The sequence below is a fragment of the Prosopis cineraria genome, unplaced genomic scaffold (genome assembly GCF_029017545.1).
Source record: "Prosopis cineraria cultivar Desert tree isolate PC_DT_omini unplaced genomic scaffold, ASM2901754v1 PC11, whole genome shotgun sequence".
NCBI classification, from domain to species: Eukaryota; Viridiplantae; Streptophyta; class Magnoliopsida; order Fabales; family Fabaceae; genus Prosopis; species Prosopis cineraria.
The window spans coordinates 22850147-22872265 of NW_026555342.1; the positions used below are offsets into that span (position 1 = coordinate 22850147).

The following is a 22119-nucleotide window of genomic DNA, read 5'->3' on the forward strand; positions in this document are numbered from 1 at the left end:
TTCACATTTCCACACACACACGCACACTCTCTCTCTCGTCCCACGATTCCGGGATCCCATATAGTCCGAGAATGGTTGCTTCCCCAGTCTCACACATTTCACGCGCTACAAACTCGCTCTCTCTAATTGACATCTGTCACTTGCAGTCTGTGCCCGGAGTTCAGGTGCTTCTCCGATTGTCCACCGTAGCACAGTAGTCGTCTAGCCGAGCGTTTAGTCCCATACAAGAACCTACCAAAAAAAAAAAAACAACAACAACTAACCAGTTTTCCTCTTTTTTTGAGAAAAAAATAATTTAAAGACAAACAAAATAAATTAAAAGCCACTACAGGCTTTCCATATAAAGTATTCGAACTTCATTATTCATAGAAAGCCTCTCTAAGTAACTAGAACTCCCCCCCCCCAACCCCCCAAAAAGAAAAAAAATCTCCTCCTCCATCTTCTTCAAATTCTTCGGCCAACTTCAACAATTTTTCTGTTAGTTCCAGTTTCTGAGACATACATCCTTTACTGATTAAGATTTTCTTTGTTCTTTTGTGTGTTAATTAATTTCTTCTACGAGTATATGGAAGCTTTTATTTTCTGATTTGTTGTGTGGTTGATCTGCAAGGCGAAGCTGTGAAGAAGCCCTAGAAGAATGGGAAGAGGGAAGATTGTGATTAAGAGGATTGACGATTCAACAAGCAGGCAAGTGACTTTCTCAAAGAGAAGAAATGGATTGCTCAAGAAAGCAAGAGAGCTTTCGATTCTCTGCGACGCACAAGTTGGAGTCATTGTGTTCTCCAGCACAGGCAAACTCTATGAATATGGAAGCTCCAGGTATACATGCCATCTTCCTAATTTCATTATTCTTTTTGATTTGTTTTATCAGAAACTAGAATATCATTTTCTTATTGACAAAACCACCTCTGTGACTTGTGAATTTGAGGTCCAGGATTTGAATCCTGTATTGACTTGTGTGTGTGAATTGTAAATGTTGAATTGATTACTTCAAAGAAGAAGAACAGCATTTTCTGGGAAGCTCTTGATCTGAATAATGTCTTTTCAGCCTTCAGGCTTTTCTTTTTTCATTTTACTAATAGAAAAACTGTCTTGAATCTGATATTCCGTCAGGCACTGGAATTAAAATCTTTTTTTATTTGTATATATGACCTCTTTTAACATACATAATATACCGCAAGAGAATCTGAGATTATTGTAATTGATGCTTAGTTGTATATGTTTGGCTAATATTTTTCTGCTGATTTTAAATGCTCGTTTGGGTTTGATATAGATCCACGCATCCATGAGTGTTTGCGTGATGTTATTTTTTCTGAATTGCAATAATCTGAGTCAGTTTTATGAAATAACATCGTCTTTCTTCTTCTTCTTCATCTTATTTTCTCCAACTCTTCTTTTTGGCCCTTTTGTTCACTCTTAATTAGAACGAATCTCTTAGTTTTCATGCTTTAATTAGTTATATGCAATTCAAATCCTTCACTAGCTTGCCTACTTAACTCACTGATTGACAGATACATTTTCTTTGTTTTTTTGTTTGGTAAATACAGAAACACTTTCTTTAGAAGTACTCTAAGAATTCTTCACAGTTTTTGTTTTAAAGCTCTTCACGGTCATCTCGTTTTCTCTCTTCTCCTTTCAAACTTCACAATAATTAAAAAAAAAAAACTTAAATATTCAGCTCAAAAATATTGGAAATAAGCTGAACTAGTTATGATGATCAATGGATTGTGGATATATAGTCTTCCTATGCATTGATCGAGATGAGATCATGCTATATAAAGTAATTAAACAAAAAATATATACCTTCTAAGTTATCTGCACTGCAGATTACTGATTACACACACAAACACACGCATGCGTAGAGATTTTGCACACATAGAGAATGATTCATTGATTATGGTTGGTTTTTTTAATTTATGATAATTATTTGGCGATATTGCAACGTAATACAACTAGGCAATTTATAACATTTGACATAGCATATCAATAAAGATTGGATTGGCATACAACTGAGATGTACTTGAAGGAATAACTGTTAGGACAATAATATTGACAGTTAATTTAAAATCTTCAGAATATATAGTTTATATTTTATTAAATAGAAGAACTAATATTATTTATAAATAGAAATTTAATCTTTTCTGTTAGGAAGAATGATAGAGAGGTCCCAAAAGGATCAATTAATTTAAGTTAAATCTCAAGTGTCAAATTTTAGGAATTTGCAAATCAATCTCTTAATTTTGGAACTCTATTGTGATAAATTTGTAACTTATATTCTAAATTTTAACAAGAAAAATAATGTTTTTATTCTTCAATCATGTTAAAATTTAAAAAATAAGTTACAAATTAATCACAATGTAGTTGTAAAATTGACAGATGGACTTACAAATTTTTGAAATTTGACACTTGGGACTTACTTTGAATTAATTGATCCTTTTGGGATTTCTTTGTCATTCTCCCTTTCTGTTAACATATGCTAAATAAAAATTTGAGAAGAAAATTAGATTTTGCAAATTTAAAAAGAGCTGGTTTTAATAACACCCACCCACACACACAAACAATAACTTATCTCCCTTATACAAACAGAATCATCTACCCTAGATTCTAGATTCTAAATTATGCTCGTACAATATGTAAGTAAAACAATATATCACTGTACTCATGTGTTTAATTCAATTAATAAATCCTAATACAAATATAAGATTCAATTGGATGCTAATTGAAAAGATTAGCTCGCTATTTTTGAAAATGACCTGTTGGTCTTTATATAGAGACAGAAAAGAATTGAAAATATAGGGTTGGGTAAAGTTAGGGGGGATTGATCAAAGCCGAAGCATTTTTTTTTTAGATGCACGTTAATTGGCATTTTATGGTGCTTTTCAATGTTTAAGACAGAGATAAATATATTTTAAATCATGTAAGTCAAAATACAACATCAAATATATATTTGTGTTCGTATAACTATAAACTCAGGGTAATTAAATGATTTGAAATAAATTTTAATTATGGTTCAAATTTCAATGAGATTATAATGCGCACGAATATTTTTAAAAAACAATTAATGATCACGTTAAAATATAGTCAAACCGTAATGTTTCAAAAGTTCAATTAGTTTTTTTTTTTTTTGCCACAAATTTCAATTAGTCTAGTATAACCATTTATAAATTTCAAAATTCATAAATGCACTCATTTTGAACTTCAACTTCTTCCCCTACAAAAGATTACATTCAATAAAAGGACACTTGGCCGCAATTAAAAAAAAATCGGATTGTATCTTGAAATTTTGGTGTGCGATTATGCTACATCACTACTTTACAATTGTCTGTATGATTGCATGGATTGGCATGTTGTCAAGGATTCTAGGGCTTGCATCCTCAACATATAAGGATATACTTTATATCATGTATTCAATTTACCATGTCCATAAACTGAAACTGCATAATAACTAGGGTTATTTGGTTACGTTAGATTAAAAAGAAAAAAAAAAATCATTCATTGTTTTTTTTTTTTCATTTTACTAATTGACTCTCCGTTTATGGCAGCATGAAATCTACTATTGAGCGCTACAACAAAGTAAAACTGGAACACCATCATCATATGAATCCTGAATCGGAAGTGAAGGTACGTACTACACACCACATACAATTCTTCAAGCAACTTACAATATTTATTTATACAAGTCTTAAAAGCATACATTTCTAAAGCATGATTTTAATATATATATATATATAGAGTCAGTATACACTTGTTATCCAAGCAGAATTATTATAAAACATCACAAATACACTACAAGAAAGAAGATTTAGTTGTGCTTTCATTTCGGCTTAGCCCTGGTTGATTTTAATTAACTGAAATTTTAACTTGATCCACGGCCAAGTTTAGTGAACACTAATTCATGAAGGGGTGTGTGTGTGTGTGTGTTAGCATATAAAGGTAAATAGCCAAACAATTATTTCCTTATTTGGCAAAGATATGAAGCACCAAGTGCCATATATATATATATGTATGATCTAGTGATATTAATTGACACTAACAAACATGTCTTTTCATATGAGCAAAATTTATGTATAGTTGTAAATTTTTCTCAAGATTGAGATAAACCAAGTAAAACTAATGTTCTTTCCACTTTCCTCTTACGTCCATGAATGATAGGGTCAAGGTGCTAAAATGTCCACATGATTAAATTAATGTCAGGAAGCAAAGGTGAGGAATAAAATCTCCATAACTAAGAGTATATCCCAACCCCTAGATACAAATTCACACAGAAATTGGAGAGACAACTCTCCTTTAAGAATATATTCAAATTCTGATTATTGGATGATCATACAAAGAAATGAACCGCCTATTTATATTCATGCTACAGGGATATTTTTCATCCTAAATCAAAGCATTCAAGATAGGTTATGGAGTTTAATTACTCATTAATTGCGGGGGTTGCTATCTATTACTGTGGAACATATTACTGTTTATGAGACAGCTCTCTCATTCTGAAAATATTCTCACAGTAGTATTAATCACAGTTTTTGTGGTCAAGCATTCAACTTCATATGAAAGAACCAAGGATTTCCTCACAGAACATCTCATCTCTTTATGAAACTCATTTCTCTATATTAACCAGGTGGATATTCCTTTTTGGTAACTTTACGTAGAGATTTTCTTTTTCAAGTTTAATTTATCTCAATTATTAATTGACATGCTAAGCAGTAACATGTGAAGCTTGATAGGAATGAAAAATTCTAGTGTCTAATGACGTGTTCAAGTAATAGGCATTGTGTTTCATTGCTTGTTAGATGCTTGATTCTTGTTGATCGTAAGAAATCCTAAGTTTTGGATATTGGGATTCATGGTTAAAATGATGTGTTTTGGTGTGCAAAGGGTTGTAATGGCACAATTGAGCTTGAGCTTGAAGAGGGCTCTTAAAACCTACTGAAGCTTTCTTGGGTTAGTTGAGACCTACTTGATTGATGAATAGGCTTGTTTCTCATAATAGCCTTGTTGAATGACTGATGTTGTGTCAATAATCATTCGTAGTGAAAACTATTTTCAAGCAGCTATCATACCATAGTGAAAACTATTGTTCTTGCGTTTGCATGAGATTGTGTTAATATCATATCATAACTCCCAATTGTTGTTATAGTTTATAATTTCAATGCCCATTCAGTGACGCACTTGGTAGGTTCTCAAAGTTACAGCATGGGTATTTCATTGCATAGAAATATATAACCTTTTTTACCAAGTGGTATTACCATATCCCTTTTTACTTGTGCATGAGGCCTAGTGAGGATCTGGGGGTTGAATTTTGTTGCTCATCAAAGTGATGCTGCTCATCATAGTGATGAGATCTGAGTCATACAGAACTTATTTTAACAATTTATATTTAAAAATCTTAACCTACGATTTGTTATAAATATTAGTTTTTGGCAAAGTGGCAGTTATATAAAAATAAAATTATATTAAAGATGAACTGTCTAATTTTGATTTGGATGGTCCAAGGTTGGTGCTTATCACCAAAAGTGATGGGCATTGAAACTGGTTTGATTATGTTGCAAGAGTTGGAGCCATGAGGCAGGGGCCTTCAAACTGGTTTGATTATATATGTCATCCATGGTCTATCTAATACAGTTGCATCAATCTAATCAAATAAAATTTTATGTGTCATTATTTTTACTGATTTTATTTTTATAATAAAATGCTTATTTAATTTCTTGCATTTTTTCTTTTTACTATCATTAACATCAAAATTAATTTATAGTTAAATGCAATCTGAATGTCATATTTTTATTGGATGGACCATGAATGACGTGGTGCATCAGGCCTATCTAAAAACTTCTCTACATTAAGGAACCCTATAAATGTAGGGAGTTGTAACACTAAAAATCACCAAGGGCATGTGTTGATAACACCTAAAGACACCTTTAGAAGAAAATGAAACCAAAGGAAGTATTAGTTCATGAAAACCCTGTTACTCTTGAAGAAAAAGTCCATTGATTAAATAGCAATAATGGTTCATGAAACACCATGAGAATATGCCTTTTTATTGAAGAGTTGTGTTATTTCAAGAAACACCACTTCATTGTTTATTAATAGCCATTACCACAACTACATTCACCTTCAAGAATTTATTATCTTTAACTTTGAGCAAAGGAAAATTATCACTTCGTAAAAACTATTATTATCTTGACTTAAAGGAGTTTTGGGAGAGCGAACCATGTTAAAAGGTCTTAATTGTATTCTAAAAGAAATTAATCAACAACCCAAATTGCACAAAATTTGAAATCGGAGGGGCTAATAAAACCTGAAGGAAAGTGCTACCCACCTTTTGAAGACTTGCACACATCTTTCTTCTTCATTTTCTTTTCATCTACTCTTCAAAGGACAATTACCTCCAGCTACTGTAACCTTAAAACTGAAAAAATGAAGACTTTATTTTAACTCTCTTTTTTCCCTTCTTATTATTGATGACCATTGTAGGTCATTTGACTGGGTAAATTTTATTAGGTAGATTGTCTAGTGGGAATTCTCCTATATATATATATATATATCATTATTTGGATTGTTTAAAATATGAGAGCCTGAAGCATTTTGTAAAATAGCTAAATGATCAAGACAAGAAAATAAAATGTCAAAAGGAATTCTCAAATATTGACTACGAAGGCGAAAGATGTCAAATATTTATATGCAGGTTGACATTCAACCCCAAGAAAAATGCAGGTTCACTAGTAAAGATGAATTACTTGTAATTACGTACTGTCAAAAGTTTATTATAATTTTATATGCTAAGAATTCGTTTCTTCTTACTGCACTTGCATGACTCTTTATTTCATATAATATTTATAAACTATATTAATTTATTTGATATATGTGTTTGCACTGGCAGTTTTGGCAGAGAGAAGTGATAGTATTGAGGCAACAACTGCAACACTTGCAAGAATGTCACAGGTAACCAATTAATTTCAACCGCCCAACAGTCAAAAAACTGTATAATATGAAAATCGAAAAACCTGGAATAATAAGCATTGACATGCACAGGTGACAAAATGTGGAACTAAACAAAGGCCAATTAAAAAAAAAGAAAAAAGAAAGAAGAGGACATGATGATAAACATTGGGAAAATGGAAATGATCAACAAGCACTGCAACACACTACTTTTGAACTCCCTAAACTTTTTTTTTTTGCTCTTTCAAATAATGCAATTGTACTGTTTCTAGTTGTTCTGACTATAGCAAGCGCAGCCATTTACTGAACCACACGTTACTTGTCAACAAATGAGATCATTAATTTGAACTGAAAAATTGCATGTGTTCCAGGTAAATACAGTAGAACCAAACACCATAGCTACTAAACAACTGAGAAGAGAACCTTTATAACCTTGAAACCAAAAATGAAGTCAACCTGTATATATCACCAAACATTTCCAAGAAATCATGCATACTCAAAATTACTTGATGACTGCTTGGCTTTGGAAGGAAGAAAAAAGCATATAAGGTGGTTTTTCATTTCTTCCTATTCCTCCAACAACCTAAAAAATCTCTAACAAAAAAATTAGGGAAGAATTGATCTCCTTCAACTATTTCAACCAACAACATCAGCTGTAATGTCTTTTTCATCAGTTGTCATGGACACTATTTTACAAACTAAATAAAGAAAAAGAACAAGAGAATACAGACAGAAACAGAGAAAAGTCCTGAATCTCATGATACACTTATAACAAAAGATCTCTAATCTAAACCATGATAAGATGAAGTCCATAATACTGGCAAGCTTTACAATGAATATAATTGTTGGAACAATTCTTGCTCAGACTACATTTCTAGGAAATTTTGTTCAATTTCATATTTATTTGTTTAACTAAAAAATTATATTGTTTCGAAAATATATGATTTCCTTTTGGTAAACATATAGGCAATTGATGGGTGCACAACTTTCTGGTTTGGGCATTAACGAACTGCAAAATTTGGAAAATCAACTGGAGATGAGTTTAAAGGGTGTCCGAATAAAAAAGGTATGATAGATTAATTTAGACCATTATCCTCATTTAATATTACATGTCACTACTTTTACATTACAGGAATTAATTATATATTTTCATAAATTGATGAAACTAATTTATTTGTAGAATCAAATATTAACTGATGAGATTAAAGAGCTGCAGCAAAAGGTATTCAGTAATTTTTTTCCCCCTTCCATGTTTGAAAAATTTTCCCACAAATTGTAGCAAACTCATTGATATACTATTGCAGGGAAATCAAATCCGTCAAGAAAATGTACAACTCCATAAAAGGATAGACCTCGTTACCAAAGAAAATGTAGAACTACAAAAGGTAAGTCGGGGCAAAAAGAGAAACACATTTCATTCATATATATATATATATATGTATGTATTTACCTGATCCTGTGTCACTGAGTAGATGATTTTATCTTAATTAGATTCATGAAGCGAGGATTATGAATGAAGAAAATGGGAATTCCGATCAATCATACAATATCAGTAACACATATGGTTTACAAGCACCAAACCTTCTGCAGTTGAACCAGCCACGACCTCAGTATACTGAACTCGGGTATGTTGCTTCAAACTGATCATATATACTGATATACATATAGTTTGAATGTGCACGCACGTCTCACTGTTGTGTTGTGTTTTGTTGTTCAGTCTTAAAAACTATAACTAAAATCCCCAAAATTCTGTGACAGATTACAGCTTCTCTAGCAATAACTCTTTGACAGCCTCGGATTGTCAGACAGCATGCTGCCAGCAACTTTTTTCTGCAAAACGATCAAGTTTTCTGTGAGGGAGACGTTTCACTTCAGCAAGTTAGAACGGCATCAATAATGTTTTCATGGTATGACATGATCCATTGGCAATTATTCCTGTAAGGGTCAGCCGTATTGCATATTGTTGTAAATTTATATATAATATAAGAACTCTAACCAGCTGCGTATTAAGCCATGAGTTTTCATTTCTTAGACTTCATGTGACCTATGGACTACTTTAGGTTACGTTGCTTGGTAATAATGCCACGCGAATTAAAGAGCTGTCTTAATCCTTTTTCATCTTTTAAATTTCTAACCATTTATATATATAGGGGCGGAAGCAGAGCTTGGAGTGCAGGGGTTATCACGCCCCAAAATATGGGAGTGTTCAACATGGGATATGCATTGGAACTCACATCCCTGAAGCCTTAATTCAATAAAACTCTAATTAATATCTTTAACTTAATAATAGCATAATTAGGAAATCTTTAAATTTCTATCCACATAAACAAAAAAAACTTAAACTTTCTATGAAAATTTTGACAGAACCTTTCCTATAAATAAGATCTCCCAAAATTTCTATAACAACCATTTACAACATCAATTCAACAAAAAGGGGCTCTGCTCCTCAACAGTAGTTAGACAGCAAAATAAAAAGATCAAGACCCTAAATATAATCAGTGTAGAGCATCTAGATACATAGATTTCAAAATTATATCAAAATAAAGTTATTTCAAAAATGAATATCCACCCAGCTCAACAATAAGCCCTTTAGTAGTTAGCAGGAGACTCGTTGTAAATTAAAGTATCGGAGACCAAAATAATTTTATAGTGATTAATGTCCCAATTTAATATTTAAGAAAAAATAAGGGAAGAGAACAATTATGATTTTGACAAAAAATAACCATTAACATAGTAAAACTCATATTGCATAGTTTAACCAATTATATATAAATATTGAAACCAAATATATATGTTCAATTACTATAGGAGAAATCAAGTTCAACTTCCAAGTTACAATCTTTGTCTTAAACAACTGAGTTATTTAATTCATCTTGTAAAATTTTATACAATGAAACAACATATTTAAAACAAGTTTCCAAAAATCACATTTTAAGAAGATTTTACCAGAACAAAAAATAAGTGTGAACACAAAAGCCCACAAAGGTAAATAACCAATCAAGCATGGGAGCAAACCACAAAACAAGCACGTTAAGAAGCCATAAAATAAGCGCAAGTTCAAAAACCATGAATAACAACTATGAGTAATAAGCATGAGTACAATGCTCATTGTCATACCCTGATATTAAAGATGTGACCGGCACGGAATATAAAATAAATTCATATTCCATAAGCATTAATTAACCAAAATTTAAGCTAAATATAGAAAACTAATTCGTATATAATTATAAAGTTTATAAAGTCTTAAATATTTTGTAAAAATTTTGGCAAAGTTTTTCTTATAGTTAGGACATCTCAAAATTTCTACAATAGCAAAACCTATTATCCAACCTAGCAAAGGAGATTAGTCCATGAGGATAAGTAACTAACAAGTACAACTTTAAGCCATGAAATGATCAGGTGCGGCTAGAAGCCATGAAACAAGCACGAAAAAAGTCACCAAACAAGCACAAGTATAAGACCACAAAACAAGTGTGAGTACAATGCTCACGAATACCAAGCCAGCTAGGATTTAACCATAGCGTACCAAGGGCTAACAAGTATGCTGTTAATAGCTAGCATTTTGTATTAAATCCCACCGAAACATTTTTCAAAAATGCATGGAATCAAATAAAATTTTGTTTTAGACTAAACCATAAATATCAATAAAAATGATAAAATTCAAGTAAGCTTGCCTTAATAAAATCTGCCTTAAGGATAGTTTACTTTAGAAGCATGGCAGATGGAAAAATATCATCTATAAAAGTAATTCTTACATATATTCTTTTGAAACATAATTCCAACTCTTTCAATAAAATTTAATATAATGGAAGCATTTCCATATATAATGGTCAATGATGAAATTAAAACCATAACATCATATATATATAGATATATATATCTAAATATGTTCAATCAATATTTTTAAGAAAATAAATTTGCTAATAAGTAATTGGGACGCTATTCAATTACCTAAAACATTCTTAAACATATACCTTGCTCATGATTAGCCACTTTTGTAATATTACCCATGCCTTAATTCCCTAATGCTCCAAGGAACATTATTGTTTTTCCTTTTATACATTTTATAAATCAAAATTTTCAACCCAAACAAATTTAAAGAATTGGGGAAGAAAATCTCAACATTAAAGCACAAATAAAAGCCATGTTGAGTTTAATCAATAAATCTCCAACTAATATGCATATAAATAATATTCAAAGCTTTCAATTCTTTCTAAAAAAATAAACAACCACTATGACTCATTCAACATTACCTTTCACATATATCCAAATTCTATAAACTTCATTCCTCAAACATTTCATCAATCACCTTGTATGCATTCAAGCTTAAACCATTCAATAACCGTCCTACTCTATAAATATCTCCCATGTTTTTTTTTTTACAATCATCATCATTTAAATTTATCATGCTTCTTAAACTCAATTCCTTGCCAGGAGTCAATTTCAGCTGAGAAAATGAAACCCAATCAAATAACGTTACTCAAGACGAGTACAAACGCAGCACTAGTTTATAGAATAAAAGGAGAACAAAAGCACTTGGGTCAATTTAATAAGCAGTGACAATATGAGAAGCTTTAGCTGAAACATCATTCAGACATTAGCATGTGCACGAATCCAAATTTTTTTTTTAAAAAAAAACCGAGAAAGCAATTAAAGTTGGGCACATAATGTAAACTCCTCTACTTTTGAGTTTAGCATTGAAATAAAAACAATTCCATCTCCTTTTCCCACTCACGATCAGTAACCGAAACAGAGGAAATAAATAAAATTCATCCCGCCCTCTCAACAACTAATTTAGAAGAATAGAAATTCCAGCAATTACCCCGTCACAGGAACCAAACATAATCGACGCAAAGGAGAGAAAATAAAGCTTAAACTCACCAAAGATGAAAGAAGAAAATGGATTGAAGGATTTGGAATCTCACCCTTACACACAAAACAACGCCGTCGTTGAACAAGGAGGAAGAAGATACCAGCTCTAGTCGACGGCGTGAAGGAGAGAAAAGAAAGGAAGAAATGAGAACTTGGCCTCCAGGAGTGACGGACGAATACTGAGAAGGAAGAACGGATAGCATTGGATCAAGAAAGAAGAACTCGGCGGTGCAATACACGGGAGAAAAACTCGCACGACAGCAACCAAGGAAAAAAGGAGAAATCACTCGGCTTCCACCACTCCCAACAGCGGCACAGCTTCAGCGAGCAGAGGAAAAGGTTGAAGGGGAGGAGAGAAGTCCGATTGTGACGAGAAAAATCTGATAGTGAAGAGAGAAGAAGAGCACATTGTCGGTAAAGAAGAGAAAGAACGCAGATGCTCTCTTTTTTTGTTTTTTTTTTCGCAGGAAGGAAGAAAAAAATCTGATCCAAAGAAAACAAAATGGAAGAATTACCAGAAAGAGCCCAAAAAAATTACAAGGAGGGGCACAAGGAAAATTTTCCTACTCTTCAAAACAAAATAAAATCAAGCTTTTGCTCAGTAGAATTGGAATTCAAGACCTTCAAGAAAATTTACTAGCATAAGTTTCAATAAATTATCACTCTCCACTTGCTTAAAACTAATTTAAATAAAATATTAATTGAGATATAAAAAAAATTTATGGTCATTACACTCACGAATACCAAGCTAGTTAGAATTTCTCTGGAGTACGCCTGGGGCTAATGAAACTATTTTAAGCAACCAAAGTTCTAATTCAATCCCAGAATTCAAATCAAGCATGCATGGGTTTATAAAATCAACATTTTAACTCTTCTCATCTTAGCAATCATTAAACAGTACCATCAATGTTCTCCCATGCATGAACCACAATAGATAATTGTTCTTTAAACTATAAGATCAATCAATATTAACATAATAAATACTTGGAACATTTATTCAAAAAACTAATTCAAATTCCTTTCACAAAATTTAATGTAATGCAAGAATTTCTATATATAATAGTTGATAATAGAATTAAACCATAACATTAGATACATATATTATATATGAATATGTTCAATCAAATTCTAAAGAAAATTAATTTACTAATAAATTATTGGGGCACTATTCACTAATTTGAGTCATGCCCAAATACTAGAATTCACGCCTTAGAACTATAATCAACTCTTCCTTCCTCGAACACCCTAATATTCATTATAAAGGAAGATTTAATAACCTTTCTCTAGTTAAATAAATTATTTTTCAATATTGGCAACACTATATAATCAATCAAGTTCCAAATCATTATAATTTCCTCAACCAAGCCTTAATTTCTTTACTCTTTTAATGCTTTATATACTTACTCCTCTATCCAACACTTTGATTACATTGTAACTTGTCTTGCCAACTTTTTCTCCATCACCAACAACTAACTTTAACCAAGAGTGTGTATACCTATACACACACGTCACTTAATCACCCTAAAAATCCAAAGTTCTTCTTCTATCATCCATTTTATAAAAGCAATGCCACTAGTTTATAATTACCAAAATCAAGTCATAAAGCAACACCATAGTTTATAATTACCAACCATACAACTCTCAATAACTCAACTAATTACACTCTAGTTCCGTAATAAGCAATTTCTTGTAATACTCAAGCCAAACACCCAAATAAATAATATGCAAACTAGTTATGTTTCTCATAAGAGTTAACAGGATTTTTGAAATTGCATAATCAAGCAAAAGCCTCCTAAGAAGCATTTTATCAAACATCTTATAGGCATTAATCCTTAAACCAAGGCCCTATATGCCTCAAGGCTAATGAGGCTACTGCCTTATGCCTCAAAAAAAAAAAAATCTTATCCTAATATGTGTTTGTGTTATTAATGTAATTGATATTTGTATTGTTATATATTTAATTATAGATAAAAAAAATAAAAAGTATTGATTCTTTTTCTAATTGAAAAAAAAAATTTAATCATTTACAATATAACTTTATTTATTAGGTTAAGCCCATTATTTACTTGGAAAAAAAAAGTGAGATCCATGATATACTAATTTACATTATATCATCTTATCAAAAAAAAAAAATTACATCACATCACTTTACTCTAACTCTTTTTTTTTTTTTACAATCTCACTTTTAATTTAACTTTTTATCTTTCTATATTGATATATGACATATTATTGTGATAAACTATGAATTTTAATTAACAATTAAATATATAAGTTTGTATTTTAAGAGTAACTATATTAACTCTTGGAATAAATATGACAAAAAAGAAAGCTGATGTAGTGGCAGCTGAATATGTATTCTCTCATTATGTCACGCATTCAAATCTGATAAAGACCAGGAAGTCTCATTTTTTTGCTTTTTGTTTATAAAATTACGAAATTACCCCTTTCTAAATCTGATAAAAAGTTTCATTCTTTTCTTCGGCTATTCCAAAAAAACCGAGAGAGAGTAGAGAAGCTAACCAACTCACCATTTTCTCTGCATCTCGACCCTCTTCTCGTTCCAGTGATGGCCGAATCTTCTCCCCTTCGTGTTTCTAGTGGTGGTTGGTGAGGTTGAAGCTTGTAGTTGTTCTGGTTCATTCCTTTCGTGTTCCCTGTTTCTGCTCTTTCTTTTCATCTTCAACTCTGTCTCTATTTGTGTTCGTCGAATGTGAGTTGTTGCTGGTGTAATAAAGCAAGTTGCCAGAGCTGCTGATGGTACTGTTGTGAGTTCGGTTTGGTGTTGCTGATACATTTGCTATCCTTGCTAGCATGCTTTATTCAGTTCTTCCTCTCCCTGTTTAGTTGCTTATTTCCCTCTTTGTTTTCTCCGTGAAAGTCTAAGGCGAGAAAGCCTCAAGTTTTCATTCCTTCTTGGTAGGAATATGTGTGATTCGAGTATTGAAGTTGTATAAATTCAGCTCTCCTATTACTGTTTGCGACTGTATGTGCATGTGTAGGAAGGAGAATTTTAATTTAAATGGAAATTACAGTTGTACAAGGAAGGAAGATGAGGTTGCAGATTGGTGTTCTATTTGAAAATGATTGCATTAGTTATATTGGAAGGTTTTAGGGAAGCTGAAATTTAGGAGGAAGATGTTAATATTAGCTTGATAAATTATGCCTATATAGTGTTTGATAAAATGTCTAATAGAAAATTTTTCCTCAAAGAAATGGAATGGCATGACTAGAGCTTTATGAAGGAAGTCATAAGGATGAATGATAATGTTTGGACTAACTTTAAATCATAAATTTGGTTTTTATTTTTAGATGATGATAGTTAAATTGGAATTGTGTTGAAGATTGAAAATCTATTAAAATTTTATTTATTTATATCTTTATAGGGTGTTTGAAAGAACAAGACCTTGGCAAGAATTAAAAAAAAGATATCTTTCAGAATTTTTAACTCCAACATGTAAGTGAATAGCATTCCTTTTAATTTATTTTTTATTTTTAATAGACTTTTACCAAAATATTTTACTCTTATGAATTATATTAGTTTTGGAAATTATGAAATATTAATGATGGATCATTAGATGATGATATGTACATTCATTTCCTCAAGAAATATATTTCCAAGAATTATCAAATTATTTTTGTCTATTAATCTCTAGAAATTTTTAGTTATTCAATTAACGCAAGCTTGTACATTATTTATGAAATATTATTTTCAATAAGTATTAAATTGGAATTTGAAATGATTCATGTGAGTTGGATATTGAAAATGTAAATTGTATCTCAAAAGTGATTATTTTTCTTACATGTTCAAAACATGATTTTTAAGAGAACTCTACATTGAACACTGCTGCTGACAGCAATTTCGTTAGCCCATAATGTTGTGGTTAAAAACTAACTAGTTTACCTCATGGGCTTTGTTCTCACATTTGTTATTTATGAGTTTCATGCCCGCATTTGATTTTGTGGCCTTGAGTTGTGTTTGGTTAGTACTATCCTCATGGACTGTGTGTCCATATTTGTTTTATGGCTTCAACTATATTTAGTTACTTACTCTCGTGGACTATGTGTCCATGTTTGTTTTCATGGCATAAGTCACATTTGGTTATTTATCCTCATGGACTATGTATCCATATTTGTTACCTGTTTTGTTGAGTTTTCATAAATTCTAAATTTTGATTAATATGTGTTTCCAAAATTTCAATGGTTTCAGTTAGCAAGTATATTATTTTGATTTACGCATGGGTATATTGTTTTCTTCAAGCATGATAAAATAAATTTCTTCCAATTCACTCTCATTTTATAGTTATAATTATGATTTATAGACTTATGAAGTTATTATGTTGATTTATTATCTTTTTAGTTAGTTTGCATTATTATTTGAGTTTATTATCTTAATTCTTTTAAATTCTATTTTGGGAATGCCATTCACTGAAAAATTTATTTTGGTCTCAGATTTGTTAGCTAACATTGATCCTATCGCCAACCTCTAAAGGGTAATTCAAATATACTGGATGGAAATTCTGCTTAGTATTATTACCTTTTGATGTAAATGTTTGAAAACTCATGTATTTTAAATTTAGAAGCTAAATTATTTGCTCCACATAGATTGTTGCTAGGACTTCATTTTGATATGTGTACTGTTTGATACTATATTCTGTAAAAAAATTTGTATTATAGAATTTTTGGGAGATTTTATTTATAAGGGAGGTTCTACCAAAATTTTTACAAAAATGTTGCAGCCTTATTATGAAAATTAATATCAAAAGTGTTAGAATTTCCACCTAATCTAAAATTTTTTTGAATAATAGAATAAATTTCATTTTGAGGCTTACGGGAATGTGTGAAGTGATTTACTCTCGTGCCGATCACCCTCTGTGTCTACTGTCAAGCATTATCACAAGCGTACAGGTCGTCACAAGTGTGAAATATTTTAGAGTTATCAGTCTCACAAGAATTTAGGCAAATGAGGGTTAAAATTCACTATTAAGCTTTAAGAAGGTTAAGCAAAATCAAGGGTGTGTTTTGTGTGAAAGTAATAAAAATTAGATTAAAATTGTTTTCAAACAATTAAAAATTGTTGAAACCTTGACTTTTAGAGGTAAGAATCTAGGATTATCTCTCCCCTTTGTATTTCATAAAGCTTAAATTAATTCCTTTTAAATAAATTTTTAATGAAAATAAGTGTTAATCTAAGATTTCAATTCACTTGAAAAAGCTTTCTCAAGTTAAAATCAAGTATATTTAAAACAACTAAAATTTTACAACAAATAATTAATGAAAACAAATTTTCATCTCCAATCTTAATGTGACTATAAAGGCTTAATAAAATATCTCTATTTTACCAACTATCCACTTATCTCTGTCTAACAAAACTATCCATTTATCTTTATAAATTTCAAGTCCAATACTATTTTATCTAAGTTCTATACCTAAATTAGCTCTCTCAAACACAACTCAAGTAAACAAAACAATCTAAATGATGATCAAGCACTTAAAAGCATTAAGTGTAAGATAAAATAAACACATATATATCATAAACTACCAAAAGAGAGGAATATTCAAATCTTAATCCATACAAAGGTTTGAAATAATCTTAAAATAAGAGAACTAGCTACCCATATTCAGAAAAAAGCAATAAATGTCAAAATATATAGCATTCATATCAGAAACAAAGAGGGAAAAGGGAAGAGAAGAAGAAAAATCAAAAGAAATCTACTTGAATCTCTTCAAATCTTCAATTCTTAACCAAATCTTCATCAAAAACCCTAAACCCTAGTAGAGCAAGCCTTAAAAACACTTCAAAGTCATAGCTCAGCATCTAGAGGCATGTTTGTGGCTTATTGTCATGCTTTGAAAATAAAGGTGACCAACATGAGTGCAAATTATATCATGTATTCATGTAAACCTAAAAAATTTCTAAAAAGAAATAATCAAATCATATAGAGGTTCTAAGACTTTTAAAATTAATTTTCATAACAAGACTTTAACATTTTTATAGAAATTTCAACAACATCTCTCCTATAAATAGGATCTCCTAAAAATTCTACAAAAAATTTTCACAAAATACAATATCAATCAGGAGTTTAGCTTCTTCCAGCTAGTAATAGTATATATAGATCAAAATAAAATTCTAACAATAATCTATATGGAGCGCTAATCTTTCTTTTAAATAAAAAATACATACGACTTATATGTTTACATCAAAAATATTGCCCTTTAAAAGTCAGTGGTGAGATCAACATTAGCTAATAAATTTGAGACCAAAATAAGCTTTCCAATGAATAGCATTCCAAAAGTAAAAGTCTAAAAATTTTAAATTTTCAAACTCAGTTAATGGTTTAAACTAAAGAAAAATAATTCAACATAATAAAGTTGTAGGTCTGTAAGTCTTAACCATAATCATAAAATGAGAGTAAATTGGAAGCAAATTATTTTATCATGCTTAAAGAAAACAATTTACACACATATAAATCAGAGTGATATAATTGCCACCAAAATCATGTAAATTTTGAAAACACATTAGTCAACATTTAGAATTTTGAGAACTCAACAGAATAAGAAATAAACGTGGACACATAGTCCATGAAGGTAAATAACCAAATGCGACTTATGCCACAAAAACAAACATGGACACGCAATCCACAAGGATGAGTAATCAAACGTAACTTATGCCACAAAAACAAATGTGGACACACAGTCTACAAGAGTAAGTAACTAAATATGGCTCATGCCACAAAAACAAACATGGACACATAGTTCATGAGGGTAAGTAACCAAATGCGACTCATGCCACAAAAATAAATGTGGACACACAGTCTATGAGGATAAATAACTAAACACAACTGAAGCTACAAAAATAAATATGGACACATAGTCTGTAAGGGTAAATAACCAAATGTGGCGTAGGCCACAAAATCAAATACGAGTACAAAGCTCATGAATATCTGTGGGAACAAAGCTCACGAGACAAACTAGCTAGTGTTTAACCACAGCGCACTATGGGCTAACGGAACTACCATTTTAGAATCCTCTTAAAAAATCACGTTTCAAACATGCAAGAAGAATAATTACTTTTGAAATACAATTTGCACTTTCAATACCAAACTCGCATGAATCATTTTAAATTTCAATGTAGTACTTGTCAAAAATAATATTTCATAAATAATGTATAAACTTGTGTTAGTTGAATAACCTAAAATTTTTAGAGATTTATAAACAACTAATTTCATAACCTTTGAAATATATTTCTTGAGGAAATAAATGCACATATCATCATCTAATTATCCACCATTAATATTTCAGAAATTTCAAAACTAACGTAATTCCTAAGAGTAAAATATTTTAGTAAAAATTTATTAAAAATGTAATTAAAAATAAGTTAAGGGGATGCTATTCACTTACATGTCGGAGTTCAAATTCTCAAAATATTCTTCCTTTAATTCTTGTTCGAGTCATGTTCTTCCACACACCCTATAAACAAAGATATAAATGAGTGAAATTTTTAACATAATTCCAAATCAACCATCATCATCTAAAATTCCAAAACCAACATCATATTTAGAGTTGATCCAAGTATTATCATTAATATCACTAATCTCTACCAATTTATTTTAGTCAAAACAATCCATTCATAATTCAATAGCTTCCATATTAACGTACTTCTCCCACCAAGCATTATCCTTCATACTTATAACCTTTCCCATTCTTGAGGTAAAAATTTTCTCATAGGTTTTGCACCAATTACTTTAGGTGCATAAATTCTAATTATTTAAGTTATATATCCAAGCTACTCTCTTCCAATCTCTCCTTAATAGTTTCTTTAACCATATTCAATCCAAATAAGATCTATTTAGCTCAAAAAATTATAACCCATTTATATATATATATATATATATATATTTTATCAAACTTTAGAATGGACTTCCAACTTAAATTTGAATCTTCTCCCACCTATAACAGCACAGCACAACAGCAACAGAAAGCATGCATAAATTTTTTTTTCCAACTCCAATCACCCACATATAGTCACGGACAGCAACAAGGGAGCCAAGTTTTGCCACTTTAATCACCAGTTCACATATATACATAGCAAGAAAAACCTAAATGCCCATGCACAACCACAACAGAACATACCAACCCTTTGTAATCTCATGCACACACGCAGCAGCAGAAAAAAATGAGATCTGTAACTACACATAGAGCAGCAACAGTAGCATAAAGAAGAACAATTTTTCTTTTAGCATTCAACTCCCTTATTCCATCCATTCACATGCACAAGAAAACCAACAAATGAAAGAGTTCAAACTCCTCACCTCAAAAAAGCTGACAGCACACTCACCAAGAAGAAAGAAACAAAGCCTACAGTTGAACAAGGGAGATCCATTGAACACGACTTGACAAAAATGTAAAGAAACAAATTAGTAGCAACCCAACCTAATGAAGATAGACTGAGACGAAGCAAAAAATGAAGAGAAAAAATAGAGACAGGAAACACAGGGAAAACGAACCAAAACGACTACAACTTCAACCTCACCAGCCACCACTAAAAACACGAAGGGGAGATGAGTTAGCGATCACTGGAATGGGAAAAGGGTCAGACGTGCAGAGAAAATGTTGAATCCGTTAGCTTCTCATACTCTCTCTCTCTCTGTTTTTCTAGAATGGCTTAAGAAGAGAAGGAAGCTTTTATTAGATCTAGAAAAGGGTAATCTTGTAATTTTATAAACAAAGAGCAAGAAAAATATTTCCTAGTCTTCATCAGATTCAAACACATGACCTAATGAGAGAATACATATTTTGCTACCACTACACTAACTTTCTTCCTTGTCACATTTATTCCAAGAATTTATATAATTACTATTAAAACACAAACTTAATATATATAATTTAATTTTTTTAAATTCTTAGGTTATCTACCTTAATTTTTCCATTCTGCAACTCAAAACATACAATAAGATTTAGGCCATGCACCGCAGCATGTTGGTAATGTGCCGCGGTGCTCTTGCATCTCCAAAAACTCTGTCTTTATGCCCCATGCAATGGCGAATTGTACATGCATTATGATGTATGACACAGAGCCTTTAATCTTTTCTTTTGGCTCTAATTTTTCTATTGTTATGTTTCCATATGCATCTTCAATCATCATTTGGCTATCTATCTTCAAAATTACCTGAAATAAATCACATGAAACAGTAGATACAGCTATGAGATCTTTTAAAGTTTAAAATCAAGGTAAGAGTCTTTGCAAAATTCTCAATAAATTCTATTTTCTAGGTTAATCTAGATTTAAGATCATTTTCCTATATTTAAACCTAAAATATTCACAATTGATCTATTTCATCAAATAAAGTGTAGGAAAATGCGCTGAATTGACATTAATTTCAATATGTTATCACTATATTTTCAGGGCATGACAATTATCTTGTGTTTGAAAGGGACAATTACACATGTTAGGCTTCACTAAAACTTTTACCAACGTCCTCTAGATTTCTTCACACAGCCTTAAAAAAATGCCAACTTCTTCCTCTTCAGTTTCATTTCCCAAAAAAATTCACAATATCAATAATGTAATCAATTTAACTCAAAAAACTAAACCCAATCATCTTCATCAGGTAGAACAAAACAACTGAACAAGGGAAGAGAATCAAAATTTTCAATCACCTAAACACAAACACAAAGATGTTATGCAAGAAGACAAGAGAAATTTAAAGTGCCTCACCTTATGTTAGGGGTTATATTTTCACTAAGGGTAGTTATGTCCTTATCTTCAATTTAGTAAGGGCTATTTGGTCTTTTATTTGTATTCCTCTATGCATTTTAAATTTTTGCCTGCTATAGACTAGGAGAGATATCAATATTGTGAATGACATTTCTTATTCTAGATCTTCTCTCTTCTTCTTCGTCTTCTTCATCTCCTTCTATCTTCTTCTTTGCTTGTTCTTTTCCCTATTCTAGAATTTGCTCGCATCACCTTAGATCATAATGGCAAAGCCAGGGAAAGAAGATAGAGCTTACAGCTGAACAAGGGAGGGGAAGACTTGAGCATTACGCACGAGAGAAAGGAGGATAGACTCAGTGGCACGAAACCAAGAAGCAGAAGAACTCATGAGCAGAACCTCTAGCTCCAGCAACTAGGCTCCTCACGCAAAACCAACGGCACAAATGCAAATGGGGAAGACAATAAAGACAAGGAAGACGATGGTAGCTAGAACTCTCACATGCACCCATGCCAATGATCGCTAATATAGAGAAGGAAGAAGAAGACTAAGGGAATGGAGGGGGTTTAGAGCTTCTCTTTTTAGTTTTGAATTTTTG

General features: G+C 31.3%; 1 protein-coding gene across 3 annotated transcripts; it reads left to right on the forward strand.

Annotated features, from left to right (window-relative positions):
• The first annotated feature begins 397 nt into the window (after nt 1–397).
• On the forward strand, nt 398–8944 carry LOC129287065 (agamous-like MADS-box protein AGL21). 3 transcript variants are annotated; one of them, XM_054923207.1, is made up of 9 exons: nt 398–477; nt 611–819; nt 3543–3621; nt 6878–6939; nt 7903–8002; nt 8117–8158; nt 8241–8321; nt 8428–8561; nt 8695–8944. In XM_054923207.1, the coding sequence occupies exons 2-9, from the start codon at nt 638–640 to the stop codon at nt 8708–8710; spliced, it is 696 nt and encodes a 231-aa protein (XP_054779182.1). In that variant the 5' UTR covers nt 398–477; nt 611–637; the 3' UTR covers nt 8711–8944. The 3 variants fall into 3 exon arrangements, with proteins under 3 accessions (XP_054779182.1, XP_054779183.1, XP_054779184.1); XM_054923209.1 differs by lacking the exons at nt 398–477; nt 611–819; nt 3543–3621 and adding an exon at nt 4559–4618; XM_054923208.1 differs by lacking the exons at nt 8117–8158; nt 8241–8321; nt 8428–8561; nt 8695–8944 and having other exon boundaries at nt 7903–8008.
• Nucleotides 8945–22119: the final 13175 nt, after the last annotated feature.

Bases quoted from the DNA above. Each gene is read 5' to 3' on its own strand.
- LOC129287065 (XM_054923207.1), top strand. From the start codon at position 638: ATGGGAAGAGGGAAGATTGTGATTAAGAGGATTGACGATTCAACAAGC. The intron at 8,159-8,240 runs GTATTCAGTAAT...ATACTATTGCAG, and splicing joins TTAAAGAGCTGCAGCAAAAG to GGAAATCAAATCCGTCAAGA. The intron at 8,322-8,427 runs GTAAGTCGGGGC...TATCTTAATTAG, and splicing joins AAAATGTAGAACTACAAAAG to ATTCATGAAGCGAGGATTAT.